Raw genomic sequence first — 19,698 nt, 5'->3', positions numbered from 1 at the left:
TGTGACGATTTGCTACGCAGTAGGCAAAACCCAAATGGCACACACTAATCAGCCAAATGGTAAATTCCTACTGGGCCCCCGCACCAAGGCGAACGACCCCATGAAAGGCAATAGCAAGGTCAGAGCGAAAGCCCAATCAAGGGAGGGCGGGCGGGTGATCCGGTGTCCACAGCAAAAGAGAAAGGTACATTCTGTGGACTTAGCTTAAATAACCTCTGGCCACACCCCTAAAGTGGCAACATCAAATTTACCCCAGCAACACCATCCACCCAACTAAGCCCAGCCTCCTAGCCCCAACCTGGCTGGCAACTAAGGGATGTTTTGTCTGGCCCCATCCGCAACACGTGCTCTCTTTTAGTGAGAACACGCTTTGCGTGCTGAGGTCCCCCCAAAACACCCATACCCCAAATAACTCACACCTTACACATGATTTTTGTTTTAGGTTTTTGGCATAATTTTGGCCACAACTTTATTATCATACAAATTGCGAATGGTTGCTTAGGCACTGGTTATGACTAGCTATCCCCCCCGCCTTGGGGATAGCACTGACTCCCGGATTCCAGCGTGAGTCAGTGTGGAGGAACAAGATCAGGGGAACTGGAGCTGCGAAACAGACCCTTCAGTTCCTCCCGCATGTTCCTTGGGGTCTTACACGGCCCGCACCCGATTCCAGGGGTTTGGACAAGGGGATGGTAAGCCCCAGAATTCCTTTAACGGAATTCCCATGCAGCAGCAGCAATGGAGGGGCAGGCCCAGCCTATCCATACCCCTCCACCAACCAATTTAACCAATGCCTAACCGCCACCCGAGCTCCTACGCTCGCCGCCAACCATTCACAAATCAAACCACTCCCTCAATTTGGACACCACAGCATCCAACCACACATCGTTCCCAACCGGGGAAAAATGAACCCCATCATCCCTATATAACTCAGGGACCTTGAACGAAATTAGAGGGTGAGGAATGACGCAGCCACCCAAGTCCACCACCAACTTGCCTGCCGCGGAATTAATCCGCTTCCTAGCCCGCTCGGCAGTCACTGGACTGGGACTACCACGCCAAATACGGCGTTGCAGCAACTGTGACCAAATTAACTTAGTATTAGGTACCATAGCAGCCAAATCCCTCAAGTCCTGTAAAATGGCAGTACGCAAGCCAAAGCATGAAGAGGAAACCAGGTCATTTTCCCCTAGCTGCACCAGGATCGCTGAAGGAGGACCAACCAAGAGGACGCGCTTTTGCATGAGTGGTAAGAGCTCCTTCCACAACATCCCCCGTCTGGAGATCCAGGACACCTGCACTCGCTGCGGAAGGCCCAGGCCATCTCCCCGTCCAGACTGTCGAGCTCTGACAGCAGCCCAATGCACAATACTGTGCCCCACTATCCAGATACGGATAGTGTCCGGACCTAGGGTAAAACAGAATATAAGTACACATTCCACATCATTTCCTCACATATGCTTTGAACGCGTCAGACCTCCACCGACCTAAATCCTTTATCCGTTTTACTGATAAACCCCAATGGGCAGCAGTTGTTGCGGCACCAATACGGAAGGAATGAGGAGCAAAATCCGTCGCCACCAGTCCACAAGCTGCAACAGCCTTGCGCAACACCCCAGCGAACTGATGCCGCCCCAACGGGCGCCCATTCTCATGAACAAATAGGGCCCCTTCACCTGTAGGGCGCCATGCTAGATACCTCCTAAGATCCCTTACCGGACAAGGACCAACCGCTCCAGTTGCCGGGAGCCTAACCACGGCTCCTCTACCCAGCTGGTCCGTCTTGGAGTTCCTAATATTAATCTGCAAGTCGGACGGAGAAATGCTCACATCCTGGAACAGCAGGCCCCTGGAACTTCCATCCCCCAAGGGCTCAAGGACCACCTCCCCAACTCTCAGGGCCCCAAAGAAAGCCAAGGAGAAGGCGGCAGAAAATAGGCGAGCCTCAAACCTAGACCAACAGATGCAACGCAACTTATCCTGCATCTGGGCAAGCAACTCGAATGTGATGGGCCGTCTGGTAATCGGCCTAGAGGGAGTAAGACGCCCCCAGCCCTCCAGAGCCCTGCGCACCACAAACTTCCCACACGGGTCCTTGTTAAAAAACGCCTTACTAAAAAATGAAATTGCTGCAGAATGGAGACGCAGCGTCCTGGCCGCCCTTCGCATCTGGAATAGATGCGCCAAATATTTCAGCACCTGGGAGGTAGAATGAGGGGCAGTAACCTCCCCAACCACCGATTGCCCATTAAATAACAAAAAATCCGCCCAAGCCTTTTCATATGACCTCAATGTTGAGGGGGCAACAGATGCAGCTACTCCCTGTAAAACTAATTGCTGCCAAGGTTCCAGAGATGATCCGGGAAAATTTCCGGACGTTCTCGAGCCACTGGCGCCAGGGACCTGAATCGCTCCATCTGAAAACGGGACAGAGCATCAGCAATCTCGTTAGATATGCCCGGAACAAAACGAGCAGAAAATACAATGTTAAAACGTAAACAATGTAAGACGAAAGCCCTTAAGAGGGCTGATACCCTAGGAGATCGCGAAGACTGCTTGGCCAGTACCTTCACCACAGCCTGGTTATCGGACCAAAAACAAACTCGATGGTCCTTGAAATGCTCAACCCATAAATGCACGGCCACTACAATAGGAAAAAACTCAAGAAAAGTTAGGTCCCGGGTTATAGCTCCCCCACGCCAATCCGGAGGCCAGCGCTCCGCACACCATCTCCCGTTCCAAAACACACCAAAACCGAGGGAACCAGCTGCGTCAGAGTGCACCTGGAAGTCATTGTGGAGGTTTAAAGTGTCCTGCCACAAGGACACCCCATTGAAATCCTTCAGGAATTCCAACCAGGTGCGAAGGTCAGCCCGCACCTGACTAGAAAGGCGCACTCTATGCTGTGGGGCTCGCAAACCCGAGGTAAGTCTTGCCAAACGGGAGCAGAATGGGCGCCCGGGGGCGACCACCCTGCAAGCAAAATTCAAATGGCCCAGCAACGACTGCAATTGGCGCAAAGTGACTTTTTTAAGGGGAAGCAATTCCTCAATGACCTCTTTTAACGCAGCTATCTTATCCGTAGGCAGGCTAGAGGTTTGGGCCACGGTATCTAGCCATATACCCAGGTAAGTCAGCTGCGTAGAAGGACCCTCAGTCTTCTCTGCAGCCAACGGTACACCCAGCTCTTCCGTTAAGGACGCAAAAGCTTGAAGCAAAAGAACGCAGTCCCCTGTATTACCCGCTGAGGCCAATAAAAAATCATCCAGGTAATGAGTGACCCCGCCCAAACCGGTTCTATAACGCAAGGCCCACTCCAAAAATGAACTGAAACACTCAAAAGCTGCACAAGCCACTGAACAGCCCATAGGCATGGCTTTATCAAAGTAATATTCTCCCTCAAACCGAAAACCAAGCAGCCAGAAATCATCAGGGTGGATCGGAAGCAGCCGGAATGCTGACTCAATATCACATTTGGCCAATAGGGCGCCAGCCCCAAACTTCCGAATCATCTTGATCGCATGATCAAGAGAAGCGTATTTGACCGAACAAAGCTCTGGGGGAATTACGTCATTTACTGACGTGCCTCTAGGATGAGATAGATTATGAATAAGGCGAAATTCCCCCGGAGCCTTCTTGGGAACGATTCCCAAGGGCGAAACATGTAAATTGGGGAAAGGAGGCGCAGGAAACGGACCAGCCATACGATGTAAAGCCAGTTCCTTTTTGATTTTCCTGCGCGCCACCTCCGGCATTTCCTTAACCGATTTCTGGTTAACCGGAATGCCAGCCACAGGTGTCGCCGCCACCGGAATTCTGAAACCTAAGGAAAAACCATCATGCAAATATGCTGCCGCGTCTTTGTTAGGGTATGCAGCCAACAAGGAGAGTAGCGGCTGCAGCCGCACCGGGGTATAGGCTAAGGTGGCTAGGGAGCTATTTTCCAGCTCCTGCGGCCGGTACCTGGGGAGCTGGCTTTGGGGGCTGCTGGGAGCCCCCTCCCTTACGAAAGGGTCGCCGAGCTGCGGAACAACCCGACGCTGAATGGTTCCCAAAGCACTTATCACACAGATGGGAGTACCTGCAGGGTTGACGCTGGCAAACACCCTTATTGAAGTCCCAGCACAACGACTTACGACCCGCCCTCTGGGGGAAGGACCTGATCTTCTGAGGATCAGGGGCCTTCTTGTCAATACGAGGAGCCACATAGGTGGTCCAAACATCCAAATCTTTGCGGTCCCAGCGAGCAGTGTGGATCTTGGCTGCTCTACGCCTAAAATTCTGATCATAGGACAATGCAGCAGCCTCTCCAGCCATCGTAAAGGCCGAACGGACTATAGATAAGTATACCCATAAGTGCATTGACCTTCTGGGATAGGCCGCAGAGACAATGCCGGCAAAGACTTGGAAACTATCTAGCCAACGTTCAAAGGTCCTATCTGCCTTGGCTAACACCGGCCGCCGATTAGAGGCAGCAGAGCCCTTTTCTAAAGGCTCCAAACCATCAACTGGCGGGGCCAGGCTGAAGATGTCCACGTAGCGACCATTCAGAATCCTGGACCGCAATTTAGTGGACAAGTGGGCGCCTGGGATTAGGTCCCTAGCCGAATTGGTGGAGCCTTTTACCTCCGGGACCAGGACCCCTTCGCGGCACTCCTGCACCGCCCCATATTTAGCTCTATGGGAATTCGCCCTCCGCTCCCAAGCCCACTTTGGGAGCCCAGAGGTCTCCCCATAGCCCCAGTAAAGCTTGAGGGACGCTTCTTCGTCGCTACTAGAACTCTGGGACGACGTACCTGAAGAGGAAGACGAAGTGTCCCTACGTCTCCGCTTGGCACGCCTCCTGGAGCTCTTCTTGCGGCGGCGGCGCCCTCCAGAAGAGGCCTTTGGGGGTGGCAGCAGGCTGTCCTCAACTGAAGACTCAGATACATCGCCTTGTTGAACTGAGCCTGGAATTGACTGAAAAGAGATCGCCTGTGAGTGACCCGGAGGCGAAACTCCCGCTGCTGCAGACTGCACGGGTGCAGCCCGCACCACCCTGCCCCGAGCAGTTTCCCTTCTCCTGGCCCCAACCCTGGTACGGCCCCGACCCCTAGCAACTGCCCCCTGCACAGGTGGGACCGGGGGTCGAGCCAGTTGGATGTCAGTTAAAAGACCCCCGGCTAGCAATGTTTCCCCGTCATCTTCACTAGACGAGGCCAATGGCGACAAGGCACCCACGGAAGGGGCCGGCATTGCAGATGAGGTAGACGGGGTGGAGCAACGGTGTAGCAGGCCATCCATCTCGGCCTCAACCCTTGCCAGAGCCGCCGGGTCGCCCGCCAAACTGGAGACCATTGATCTGATGCGTTGCAAGGACTGGCCCGGCTGAGGGGAACGCAGGGCTTGAGATGGCCCTTTTATAGGCCGCTTTGCAGAGAGGGCAGGACCGGTCTTCCCAGTTGCCTTCTTTGGAGCCATTCCTGCTACTGGTATAAAAAACAAAATTAAATAAGCGGACTAACAGACTAAAAGAATCAAGACAAAATAATTAACCAAATAAAAGTAAACCAAAACCAGCAGGTAAGAATAACTCCGCAGCCACGGATTTATCCAGGCCTAGCGAAAGGTATAAATAGCCGGAATTAATAGGAACCACCAGGTTGCACGGCTAAATCCAGTTGACCTGCAATAAGCGAGCGGCCACCAGAGGGCTCCCTCTATGGTGAATCACACTAATCCTGGCAGGCCCTGCAACTACAAGGCCCAGCCACTAGAGGCCGCCACTAGAACCAGAACAGAGGCAAAATGGCGCTCCCGCCAAAATTCGCCTCAAAATGGCGGATCCCCCTTTCGCCCCCCTTCACAAGCCGCCCCCTACGAAGGTGGCCACGAGGGCCGCGATGTCGCCAAGGGCTCCGACGCCAGTGGAAAGCCCCCAGGCGCGGGCAAGAGAACCGCGGCACCCTGGAGTCCCCGGGGCGTGCGAAGGGCGGGAGAGGGTGGCACCTAGAAGAAGAGCCCCGCCCCAACCGGCCGACTAAGCCGCGATCGGGATCGGGCGGCTCCCAGGCCTCGGCGCGGCAACGCGGCCGAGGGCCGAACAGGCCCCGCCCGGGCCGACCAGGCCGCGGGACAGTCCCGGCGCCCGCCGGAAAAGGTGGACAGGCAGGGCAGCCCCCCCCGCCCGGCCCCAACAAGGCCGCTGCACGATCCCTCCAACCGCGGAGGGAAGGGGTGGCCCGGATGGAGCAGGCCGCCGCGGGCCGATTCCGCCGCGGGATGGGCCTAGCGCCGGGAGGAGGCCGCGGCGAGGCAGGCCTCAGACCGAGGAATCACGCCCCGGAGGACCCCGCCCCGCCGGCCCCCGCGCCGAGGCAGAAAGGGGCAAGAAGAAAAAAGGCCCGAACCCGGCCGCGCAATGGACCAGGGCGTGGAGGTCCTAAAAGAAGGCCGCTAGCCCGGCCCGGGATGAGTAGCCCGGCCGAGAACCGGACCGTGAGGCACCCGGGACCGGGAGGCCGCTGTCCCCCCCCACAGGTCTCAAACAATAAGGGTAAGTACCAAAATTCGAACTAACAAATGAAAAATCGGGTAAATTAATGAGTCAAAATAATAAGGTGGATTACAGGGAGGAAAGAGAGGAATGAGGCAAGGGAGGAGAACAGAGGGCTTATACAACCAGAACTCTTTGCTGATCCACTCCGGTGCTGATGATCCGGTGTCCACAGCAAAAGAGAAAGGTACATTCTGTGGACTTAGCTTAAATAACCTCTGGCCACACCCCTAAAGTGGCAACATCAAATTTACCCCAGCAACACCATCCACCCAACTAAGCCCAGCCTCCTAGCCCCAACCTGGCTGGCAACTAAGGGATGTTTTGTCTGGCCCCATCCGCAACACGTGCTCTCTTTTAGTGAGAACACGCTTTCTAAGTAACTACAGTGTTATGTTCTGCTTTTAAACTGTGTGTGATGGTTTGTCTCAGCTTCACGTTCCTCCACCTACAGCAACTTCAAAAATAGTAATTGATTTGCTTTCCCATTGTTGGTACCTTACCTAGAATTTACAGAACTGTGACTCTTTAACTGATATAAGGAACAACAAAATTCAAGCTTCCCTATAGCCCTGGAAACATATATCCTATTTTTGAGCAGTTTCCAGTTTTCGGATGCCATCCTTGGTCCATTTACAAGTTTCTGGTAACTTATATCCTGTGTTCTACCTGTTCACAGGAAGAACATGTACCTAGGCAAGAGGTATAATTGGTTCTTAGTAAATATATCCGTCCTAAGAGAATGTTCTCCTTTTCAGGTGATATGTCAGCACAGAGTATGAGACCCATGGACATAAACGCAGGTGGGAACAACAATCGGGATGCGTGGAATAAATGTCCCCAAAGGACTGAACTGATCTGTATGTAGCTCTCGCTTCAAAACCCACAACCTCACGTTCTCCTTCCCTCCAGCTGCAGATTTAGATTTGAGAAACTCTTCGGTGTGATGCAATTTCAGCCTTTCCTTCCATTTTCATGTCATTCCTGTCGCAGGTTTCCTCATGTGAAAGCAGGCCCATCCAAAGGAAACTCCATGTTTTGGGTAAATGAGTTAATTATGAGTACCATAATTGCTGTCTTTCTTATCAGTCTGAAATGCTTGTGAAAAGGTCTAGCGCAACATGCTGTGTGGTGGACAGCATATGAAATATAATAAAACCAGTCCATAACGTTAAATGTATCTGAAGAAGTATGCATGCACATGGAAGCTTATACCTAAAACTACGCAGTTGGCCTCTAAGGCGCAACATTATAATTTTAAAATTTTTTTGGAAGGATTCTTTTAAAGACTTTCTTAGATCATATAACTTTTTTGAATACTTGATTCTTTTAAGGGAGCTTTTAGGTTTTCAAGAAGAGTCTTTTTAACTGCCTTTTTAAAGAATTGTTTTAATTTATTTAAACTTTTAATACTTTTTTACATAAAATTTTTAGCTACTGCACAAAAGCGGTAGCAGCACAGGCCTTCTACATCCAGCATAGGCAGATATAGGGCAGCAAGACTGGTTCCCCCACAGTGGGCACTGAGTCTAGGGCATGCCACAGGGTGTCACAATTATGACCTTGTGAACTGAGTGAAGGGGCGGCACTGAATTGTGGCCTCACATGGGCGCCGCTGAAATCTGATATACCAGAGTCCGCCCCTGTCCCAAATCACCTTGCCTGGAATGCCTCACTTTGAGGAAAAAACCCTTCCCATGAGCAAGACATGGGGACGGAGTGTTCCCAGGTGTCAAAAAAGGTTACTTATGTATGCCATTACTGCAGACCATGTTTTGTTAGCCCCAAAATGGAAAATGAGCGAAGTCCCAACCAAGGAAGAGTGGCAGCTTAAGTTGACAGAATATGCGCAGCTTGCAGACCTAACATATAGAATAACAGAACAAGAAGAACATACGTTTAGAGAAGACTGGAAAACGTTTATTGAATATATGGCAAATAACTTTGTGCAGCTGAAAACGCTGGCAGCGTTAAGATAAATTCAACAGTGTGAACAGGTTTTGATGGATGGAATAATGGAATACTGAATGGTATAGTTTTTGTAAAATATGCAGGGATTTATGATATGCAAAATGAACCACGGAAAGAGAAGAAGGGAAGCCATTGATATCTTAAGGATGTAAAAACGAGTACTTTAAATTGTAAAACAAAAAAATTAATAAAAATCACACACACACACACACACACACACATACACACAGAGAGAGCACTTTTTTCTGGGGGTACGCAGGGGTACGCATACCCCTAAACATTTTGTGAATCTAACTTTGGCCTCATTGAGGGGCAGTATTTCAATATGAGTAGGAAAATGAGAGTACCCCTAAACATTTATATATTTTTTAAGGGAAAAAAAAGCACTGCACACTTGAGAAAATTGCCTGACTTTGTGTCGTGGCCGATTTCCAACTCATAACACATACTGATGTAATTTGTTACAGACTTAGTTTACGGTATTTTGGCTCAAGCCAATGTTGTATACATTTGACGAGGTGCTGCTGAGTGACATTATTTCATTTCATTTATAAATCGCTTCCCATGAGGCGTCCTGAAGAGATTTGTGATTTAAGTTTTCAGTCGAGGCCGCAGCCAGGAGGGAATAATGCCACTGTGTGGCAGTTTCCCCCGGGGGTTTTGTTGGTGACTTAGAGGAGTTGAAACGCCGTCCAATAGTTTGGGATGGCTCAGGAGAGAAGCCCAATGGACAGCGGCATGCATACAAATAACTGGTTCGGGAAGCCATACTTATATTTGGCTATTCTTAAAAAGATTTATAAAATTTATTCTAAATGATTACTGCATGAGATGGATTTGTTTCTTTGAAACCGAAATGGAATTTCTGTTCTAGTGGCTTGGGCCACAGATTCACCTGAACAAACCAAGCTTATAGCAGAATGAAAAATGACAAATGCAACTGGACAATGGCCTCAAGTGTGGGAAGGATTGGTATCAGGAGGAAATATACAGGGATGTGTTTACATTTTGCAATAGGTTATTAAGTTTTATAGCATTATTATTTTCCTCCAAATCGCCTGCCCTGAGGGAATGCTTTCCACATTGATTTGTCTGTGGAGAAACCCTTGTTTGCTTTCTACATACCTAACACTGGCATACTGTGGAGGATTCTACCTCCCTGCAAAGTGACTCAGTTAACACAGTAGGCCAGCCAATGAGCACCAGCCTAGTTTTGCTGATGCTTCATTTACATCAGTGGGATGTGGGTGGCACTGGGGTCTAAACCACTGAGCATCTTGGGCTTGCTGATCAGAAGGTTGGCGGTTCGAATCCCCGTGATGGGGTGAGATCCCGTTGCTCTGTCCCAGCTCCTACCAACCTAGCAGTTCGAAAGCATGCCAGTGCAAGTAGATAAATAGGTACCACTGTGGCAGGAAGGTAAATGGCGTTTCTGTGCACTCTGGTTTCCATCATGGTGTTCTGTTGTGCCAGAAGCGGTTTAGTCATGCTGGCCACAGGACCTGGAAAGCTGTCTGTGGACAAACGCTGGCTCCCTCAGTCTGAAAGCGAGATGAAAGCCACAACCCCATAGTTGCCTTTTACTGGACTTAACTGTCCAGGGGTCCTTTACCTTCTCCCCCCACATGCCTCTAACTCTGCTTTGCCACTGTCCATTGCAGGTGAATATTTGTAATAGGTAACAAAGTGTCTGCCCTGATCCCCTGGCCTGCCTGGCAGCCAGACGGTGTGCCGAGACAAAGTCCAAAATCTGAGGGTCCATCAGCAAAGTCCACGGTCCAAGATCCGAAGGTGAAGGTCAAGGAACCAGGTTCAGGGTCAACCCAAGTCTGAGGTCAGGATGCAGTCCAGAGTCAAGCCCAAGGTAGAAATCCGCGGAGGTCCAGGAGAATGCAAGATGAAGTCCACATAGCTTTCTACATACCTAACACTCAGTTCTGCTCAGTTCTGCTGCCTGCTGATACTATTCCTGCTGACTGCAGCCTCTGGGCTTGATGAGGCAGATGAGCCTCACCTGCTCTCAGCTTGCCCCAGCTGAGGAATCACATACCTCCTTCCCCACCTGGCCAGCTAGTGAACTAGGCTGCAGGCCTTGGCATGCCTCTGCTTCCTGGAGTGCACCACTCACTTTTCCCTATGCCTCAGGACCCACCGTGTTTGTGAGGCCAGGGGCTCCTCTGGCTCTGGCAAGGGGTCCCGCTGTTTGGCTTCCTGTGCACTGGCCCCTGGCCCCTCATCCTTCTCTGTGAGTATTACCTAAACTAGCCCTCCTTCCCCGTCCCCAGCTTGCCCCTGTGTGCCCCACTCCCAGCTGCACCCCTCACCGGGATCCTCTTGCTCCTCCCCGAAGTCCTGTGAGCCAGTGTGGTGTAGTGGTTAAGAGCGGTAGACTCGTAATCTGGTGAACCGGGTTCACTTCCCTGCTCCTCCACATGCAGCTGCTGGGTGACCTTGGGCTAGTCTTTCAGCCCTACTCACCTCTCAGAGTGTTTGTTGTGGGGGAGGAAGGGAAAGGAGATTGTTAACCGCTTTGAGACTCCGTAGGGTAGTGATAAAGTGGGATATCAAATCCAAACTCCTCCTCCTCCTCCTCCTCCTCCTCCTCCTCCTCCTCCTCTTCTTCTTCTTCTTCTTCTTCTTCTTTTCTTCTTCTTCTTCTTCTTCTTCTTTTCTTCTTCTTCTTCTTCTTCTTCTTCTTCTTCTTCTTCTTCTTCTTCTTCTTCTTCTTCTTCTTCTTCTTCTTCTTCTGCCAGTTCATGACAGTGTTTTTCAGGGAAATGTGTCCATCATCCCTGACCATCTCGTTTTGGATCCCCTGTTAAGCTTTAAGACACCGTCTCATAAAAATGGCACAGGTGCCGCTTTCAAAACCCGAACTGAAGGAAATGTTTTTTCAGATGAAAAGGAAAATGCTTATCACTGCAGCAAAGAGGGTGGGCCCGGAGCTCAGTTGCTTCCTCTTGTATCGTCATTCTCTCAAAGTTACTGTGAGCTGTCAGCTGTGTGATATGAGGTAATGCACATTCTTCGTACTTTTGTCCATTTACTGTATTTATTTCCCCCAATTTGAACTATAAAATGGTGACTTTCTTGAGTCAAAATGAGAGTACCCTTAAACATTTTTTAGAGAGCCAGTGTGGTGTAGTGGTTAAGAGCGATAGACTCGTAATCTGGGGAACCGGGTTCGCGTCTCTGCTCCTCCATATGCAGCTGCTGGGTGACCTTGGGCCAGTCACACTTCTCTGACGTCTCTCAGCCCCACTCACCTCACAGAGTGCTTGTTGTGGGGGAGGAAGGGAAAGGAGAATGTTAGCCGCTTTGAGACTCCTTCGGGTAGTGATAAAGCGGGATATCAAATCCAAACTCTTCTTCTTCTTCTTAATGGGAAAAAAGCACTGGTTATATGTCAGGGACTCCACGGTGCAAAAACATGGGGGGTGGGGAATGTGAATGGGGAGCAGTTTGCCACTTGAATGGGTTGCCTTGGAATGGGGAAAATTTGGCTGCTTGGAAATGGAACTTCTATGGGGGGAATGATGTGGGTGAATTTGGGTTGGGGTTATTACACAATGGGGCAATCCAGAAATAGTGTGTGCTAAGTTGGTGATGTACTGGGGCCTTCCTGCAAGGGCAGGTATTATTATTATTTTTTTGGGGGGGATGGATGTGAGATGCAACTGGATGTTTCTTGCTGAGAAAACTTACCTGACAAGGGAGACACCTTGATCATTGTTCTGTGTAAGGAGCCTGCCGCTCAACGGATTGTTGCTTTAAACCATTTATTCTTTCCCATTTTTATTGTACTTTTATTTATTGTATCTTACTCGTTTGTTAGCTGCCTTAGGAACATAAATTTCTTTAGGAGGAGAGGGATATAAATAATGTTAGTTAGTTAGTTCCCCTTATTTAACTTTCAGTTGCTTTCTGTCATTCCAAGAGTGTAATAAATTGTCTTCCCTTTGCCTACGATCCAAAGTAGAGCAGTCAAATGAAAAAAGAGCATTTAGTGAATAATCACCTGCATTTCAAGTGGCTGGTCAATTGAGTTTAAATAACTTTATAGCTCACCGAAAGCTTTTGAGATACTGAAGAAAATGTCAAAGAGTTTCTGGATATTGAAACTCGGATAGCTTACAATTTTAACGAACAAAAGCATGCCCTCCAAGTATCCCTGTGTTCTGGGGGCAGTACCAGAATTATGAATTCTGTTCTGGAATGTTCCTATTTACCCTGCCATTGCTGCTACAAAGCTCATGGAGGAGGATGAAATAAAATCAAGATTAAGGGGTTTTCTCAGAACAGTGGAGGGTTTGCATGCTGTGCTCCATTGGTGTCATGGTGGTGGAAATGTGTGTGTGTGTGTGTGTGTGTGTGTGTGTGTGTGTCTGTCTGTCTGTGTGTGTGTGTGTGAAAAATGGGGGGGGTGTCCTAGGAGGGTCAGTAGGAGGGGGTGAGAAATGTCCTTATTTTCATCTGAGGAATGTTGGAGGGTATGAAAGCAACCACCCATTATTAGAATGGAAGGCTATCTTTAATGCTTTCTTGTTTATCTCTTATACATATTGGATGCTAGCTCGAGAAAAGTTTTAATTGATTAATCAGACAAAGCAGCCATACTCCAAAGATAAGATTGGCACAAGGCAACCCTGTTTTTTCCCTTCACCTCCTGGAGGAGGCACAAGAATTATTAGCCGCATGTAAGTTGCTCCTCTGAATTGTGGCCTTCAACTTGTGGGGAACCATGTGAAAAGATAGTTAAACCAAAAATGTCATGGCCCACGGGGCCACAGGAAGCACTGGATCTCTCTCTCTGAGGGTGAAGAGATTGTTCCAACCTCAGAGAAGATGTATTGTCAGATTCCCTCTTCCTCACCACTTCTGAAATTTCTGGTGTCCTTGCCTTACCAAGGACTCAATGTCTGCCTTCTCCTTAGTCCCCCAGTATAACCCCTAATGATGCTAACTCCAGAGCTGCTGTAGCTTGTTCCTGTATATTTTTCCTAATGGAGTGGATAATTTAAACCAAACCACAAATAAAGGAATACAAGAATACCTCTCTGCCTTCACTTTAACCCTGCTGGCAAGAGTCCGGCTGGCCACTGAACGCAGGGGACAAAATTGACTTTGGTCCTCCTTCTCCCCAGCTTTAAAATGGCTTCCTAAATCTGTTTCTACAGATTGGCTTCAATTAAACGAAAACCATGTAATTGTCAATTGACAATGTTCTACTAAAAATAGACATCTTTAGTTTGTACAGTGATGATTATGGAACCAATTCTTTTTTAAAGCATTAATGAGATTATCTATGTATGTTAATATCGAAGTAAGTAGCCATCCACTGAGGAGGGGAAAACCTTTGTATCTCACTTCAGAAAAGTGAAATCTGACACACACAGCAATCAATGTTCTGAAAACAGCACTACCAAGTATAAAGCATTCTCAGATCTCGGTGTTTTTTGTTCCAGTCAAAGGAAGACATAAAAAAAGATAAAATCGCTCCCTTTGATCACATAAAGATATTTACATTTTATCTGAATCAAGGAGGGGGGAAAAGCACCAATGTAACAGAGGTAGTTGCAGAATATTTAATCTTTTAAAATGACAATTTCTCTATGACTCCTGACTTTAATGTGGTTTTGGTACTGTGCGTTCAGGGTGAAATGAATTTTCCCGACTTGGTTAATTAAACTTTGAAGATACAGCTCTTGAGAGGGGAGGGGGAAGGGAGAGAGCAAGAGACATCTCAGTGCAAAACACATTTAGGTGTGGGGATGGAAGAATTGACAGAGTAATTACTTTTGTAGAACACATTTAGGTTCAGTAACGGTGAGTTAGCAAAAAGAGCATACTGTCTCTTTTATAATACAGTGGTGCCTCGCAAGACGAAAAAAATCCGTTCTGTGATTCTCTTCGTCTAGCGTTTTTTTTTGTCTTGCGAAGCAAGCCCAGTGGCGTAGCGTGGGGGGTGCAGGGGGGGCCGGGCACACCGGGTGCAACATCTGGGGGTTAGGGTTAGGGGGTGCAAATCCACAGGTTAGGGGGCGCAAATTACTTGCCTTGCCCCGGGTGCTGACAACCCACGCTACGCCACTGAGCAAGCCCATTGATGGATTAGCAAATTAGCGCTATTAGTGGCTTTTAGCGGCTTATCGGCTTATCGGATCAGCTGATAAGCGGCTTAGCGGCTTAGAAAAAGGGGGGGGGAAAGGAAAAAAAAAACCCCGCAGGAACTCGCAAGACATTTTCGTCTTGCGAAGCAAGCCCATAGGAGATTCGTTTTGCGAAGCACCTCCAAAACGGAAAACTCTTTCGTCTAGCGAGTTTTCCGTCTTGCGAGGCATTTGTCTTGCGGGGCACCACTGTAGTGAAGGGGAATACGCACACACAAACACACAAACAGAGCTTGCTTTGTGGCCTGCAATCCACAAGTCACTTAAGCAGTAGGACGACACCTGAAGAAGTATGTAAATTGCCGCCTCAGGAGCATACCATTTTAAAATGGTGTCTTCTTCTTTGGCGATCCCTTGTAGCCGAATAAGATTGCCTTCCATAAACACGGTTTTAACAGTGAGCCCGTAAGTGACTGTGGAAGCCAATTCTGGATCCACACATCCTTCCACAGTGGGGGCATAAGTTTCCGGGTGGGAGGTGATCACGGTGAGGGTTTGCCAAGCGTGCCTGCCTCTTAGCACGTTGCTCCCTTTCGTCCTGAGTTTGAACGTCTTCCAAGCCCATGACACCTTTGGTAAAGGCTGTTCTCCAACTGGAGCGCTCGCAGGCCAGTGTTTCCCAGTTGTCGGTGTTTATACTACATTTTTTAGATCAGTCTTCAGAGAGTCTTTAAACCTCTTTTGTTGACCACCAGCATTACACTTTCCATTTTTAAGTTTGGAATAGAGTAGTTGCTTTGGAAGACGATAATCAGGCATCCCCACAACATGACCAGTCCAATGAAGTTGATGTTGAAGAATCATTGCTTTGACACTGGTGATCTTTGCTACTTCCAGTACACTGGCATTAGTTCACCTGACTTCCCAAGTGATCTGTAAAAAGTTTCAGAGACACCATTGACTTTAAAATGGTGTATCCATCCCTGAAATATACAGTGGGGGTGTGAGTTAAGAGTACTTTTTTCCTTTTCTCCCCTCTCTTTTTTTGGAAGTGCATTTGGGTCTGGTTTGTAAGTATAGTAAGAAACGAATGCTAAAATATTAAAGGTGGCCTTTTCTTCCTTTAATGGTAGCTTGTGCTTATTTTTAAAATGTTTAAAATAATTTTTATTGAAGTATAAGTAGCTTGTGTTAATTAAATTACACAGCATTCCATACTTCCTCCATCTCAGAAAGGCACATTGACGGTTGGGTGGCCTGTAAGTTAATTTAAATTTAATCAATTCATTAAGAAGCAAATGCCTGATGTATTAAATCTTATTGAATTGGTCCAGTTACTTGCATTCATTAATATTATCTAAGTAGTTGAAATGTAGGACAATTCTCAGTTTAAGAATAGTTTTACGGTGAGATCAATGCTGTGTTTTTTTCTAGAAAAAGAGGTTCTGGAACTCACCATGAACACCTCCCTCATTCTTTTAGAACTCACCTGAGAGATTCCAGAACTGAGTTCCGGTGAGTTCCAGCTGAAAAAGCCCTGGGTACAATCCTGTACACTACTGCATGCACAGAGTAGAATGTGGTGGTGCCACATATCACAGCAGAGGCAGAAGCTGGCACAGAGTATTGAAGTAATTAATACTGCGCATATGGCAGCCGTTGGGTGAATAAAAACTGGCTCTTCTTTGAAATGAAAATTCTCCAGTCCAAAAATATGGCTCCAAAGCTTTACTTACAGAACTTAACTCCAAAACAACTTAAAACAAATAAAGTTACATTCACTTAGTTGCATAATTTCTTATACTTGTTCTAGCACATAAAACATAATTATCTTAGATTACAAACCTCTTGAATCCTGAGCTAAAAATCAAAGCTCTGTCTCTTCCCCATACAGCCTCCATTAGCCTGAGGCTGTTTACTGGAGAACAGAGATGAACAAGTCCATTCTCTTCAGTAGCTTAGAACAAAAAGCTTGTGCAACCAAGATTAGCATATGCATACTGTAGGCCTGTAACACAATCTCTTTCCTCTGACCGAGCCAGCAGATATACAGTCCCATGACACAGCCCTACTAATGATCAACCTGTTAGGCTGTTTTTCAGCTTCCGTGGACATTTCTAGTCATGCTTCACAGTATTCAAAACAAGCACATTCTATATTTATTTTCTATTTCAATGGACATTAAACAATTATATGCAACATAGGCTATAGAAGTCTATTTTGACTAGGTGAAAAATGGGATAGGATTGTGAAACCCTATCTTCTTCACAACTATTAGTGGTTCAGGAACCCTGACTTCATTTTCAACACACCAGCCTAATCAGTAGATTAATCAACCCAATGTTGGGTTGATTGATTGAGCAGGGGCATTAATCAATGGGGTTGCAACTTAAGGGCATAACTTTTTTCATTCACTCATTACAGCATTATTCTCGAACCGAAACAGCCTAAGAGAAATTAAAAGAAATAAGGCAGATGGCCTTGCCTTTCAATAGCAAATGATAGCATTTATTAAATTGCAGGTCCTTCTGTACTTTCTTCTGCATTTTGAAATGACATCCTTTGAAGTTTTAATATGCAACTTTACTTATTAATTAAATATCTATCCTGCCTTTCTTCCCAAAGGACCCCAAGGCAGCAAACAACAAAGCATGATGCAACTTAAAGTAAAATAAAACATATTTAAAACATTTAAAAACAATTTTAAACTTCTTAAAAGAGACACATACCTTCATTAACTAATAATTGCAATGTTGTCAGGAAAAGTCTCTTCCTGCCTTCAAATGCCAATATTATTGTTTTTGTTATTAATCGATTATAGACTGTTTCCCATTCAAGGATGCTGAAGCAGTTTACAGACTAAAATAACAACGCTAAAATGTTGAAAACATAAAATCCAAGTAATAAGTATTAAAAAACACAAAAACCTAGTTAAAATCAACACCAAATAATGAGCAACATCAGGGATAGACACAATATCAATTATGGGCCAATGACCTACTTGGGAACTTTCTATTTACTTCATATTTAAAGTAAATCAGAGTGTAAAGTGTGAGCACAGAAGATGTGTTTTTAGCTCCCTTCGGAAGCTGTAAACTTACTATAAACTTTTAATACTACTGAGGATGGGGCTCTTACGACTGCTGCACTTGGTTGTTATGAAAAAGGCAGCCATTACTTTGCATTTCTCCTCATTGCTCAATTGGCAGGTGCAGCTGGCAAAATAAATGTAGTCGCATAGTGACTCGTTTGCCACAGAATAGAATTACTTCCTGTATCACCAAGCATGCAGCTCTAAAATCCTTTCATTTTACGGTTACCCAGGAAACTGAAAATAAAGCAACGCTGGAAGGAAGGGGTAAGATTTCATTTTAACATGTTGAGCATAATCTAGTAGATTAGATGAGATTTATCCCATTTTTATCCTGAGTGCTTCTCAGCAGAGTGGCTTTGCACAGCAGCAAATCTGGAATAGGTATTATCTTTTGGCTACCCTTGGAGATATACTACACAGGGAAGTGACTCTGTGAAGAAGCTGTTTCTGAAGCCACGGAGGGAAATCAACAGAAAATAGAAAATACAGGAGATTCCATTTCTTGGTCCTTTCCGAGAAAGGAAAAAGCAGATTGACAAGACTAGATGGGTACCCAAGAATGATCTGCTGCAGTCTGGACCTTGAAAAGAAGATGACAATCCCCACCCACTTGTCATCTACAGCTAAAACCACTCAAACTTTTAATCAGTGGTCTTCAACCCACACTGGACAATGATGTATCCCTTTGAAAGAGATTTTGTGGTAGGCCTATACTTGCTTAAGAGGATGCGGGTGGTGCTGTGGGTTAAACCACAGAGCCTAGGACTTGCCAGTCAGAAGGTTGGCGGTTCAAATCCCCGCAATGGGGTGAGCTCCCATTGCTCGGTCCCAGCTTCTGCCAACCTAGCAGTTCGAAAGCACGTCAAAGTGCAAGTAGATAAATAGGTACCGCTCCAGGGGGAAGGTAAACGGCATTTACGTGCACTGCTCTGGTTCACCAGAAGTGGCTTAGTCATGCTGGCCACATGACCCGGACACTGTACACTGGCTCCCTCGGCCAATAAAGTGAGATGAGTGCTGCAACCCCAGAGTCGGTCACGACTGGACCTAATGGTCAGAGGTCCTTTGCCTTATAGTTGCTTACAGACTACCACTCCTCTGGCAGCCTAAAGCTGTGATTCTTATGGCACTAATATTACATCCACAACATGATAGACCCATTCATCTGTTCATCTCCCAGTGAGTTGTATGCCATCATCCGTCAGCACTGGTGGATAGCTTAGTTGGTTGGAGCGTGGTACCGGTAATGCCAGGATTGCAGGTTCAATCCCCCGTAAGGGACAACTGTATACTCTGGCATTGCAGAGGGTTGAACTGTGAGTCAGGACTGCATTTCAGGTTTTGGAAATGTGGACTACTCCTACTCCTTGAAAGATTCCATCAGTGGTGTTTCTGAAATTTTTTACAGATTACTTTGGAAGACAGGTGAACTAATACCAGTGTAATGGAAAAAGCAAAGATCACCAGTGTCAAAGCAATGATTCTTCAACATCAATTTCATTGGATTGGTGATGTTGTGCGGATGCCTGATTATTGTCTTCCAAAGCAACTACTCTATTCCAAACTTAAAAATGGAAAGTGTATGCTGGTGGTCAACAAAAGAAGTTCAAAGACTTTCTTAAGGCAAATCTTTAAAAAGTAGTATAAACAGTGACAAATGGGAGACACTGGCCTGCGAGCGCTCCAATTGGAGAACAGCCTTTAACAAAGGTGTCATGGGCTTGGAAGACGCTTGAACTCAGGACAAAAGGGAGAAACGTGCTAAGAGGAAGGCATGCTTGGTAAATCCACACTGTGATCAACTCCCGCCTGGAAACCTATGTCCTCACTGTGGAAGGACGTGTGGATCCAGAATTGGCCTCCACAGTCACTTACGGACTCACTGTGAAGACCATGTTCATGGAAGACAATCTTACTCAGCTATGAGGGATCGCCAAAGAAGCAGCAGCAGAATTTGGAGAAGTGTGAATTTCAAAGGATGGCTGAGT

The 19,698-nt window shown here is 47.0% G+C and overlaps 1 protein-coding gene across 1 annotated transcript in view; it reads right to left on the bottom strand.

Moving 5' to 3' along the window:
- Positions 1 to 668: 668 nt before the first annotated feature.
- The window catches only part of LOC308587082 (uncharacterized protein), a 715,982-nt gene continuing 696,952 nt past the window's right edge, over positions 669 to 19,698 (bottom strand). The window contains exon 2 of the mRNA XM_081194485.1: positions 669 to 1,408. Coding sequence (XP_081050611.1) covers positions 834 to 1,408 — 575 coding nt within the window. The 3' untranslated portion in view covers positions 669 to 833. The remainder of the gene's footprint in view (positions 1,409 to 19,698) is intronic.

The sequence above is a fragment of the Podarcis bocagei genome, assembly GCF_964188305.1.
Source record: "Podarcis bocagei genome assembly, chromosome: 5".
Taxonomy (NCBI): domain Eukaryota; kingdom Metazoa; phylum Chordata; class Lepidosauria; order Squamata; family Lacertidae; genus Podarcis; species Podarcis bocagei.
This window is presented reverse-complemented; position numbering and strand designations above follow the sequence as displayed.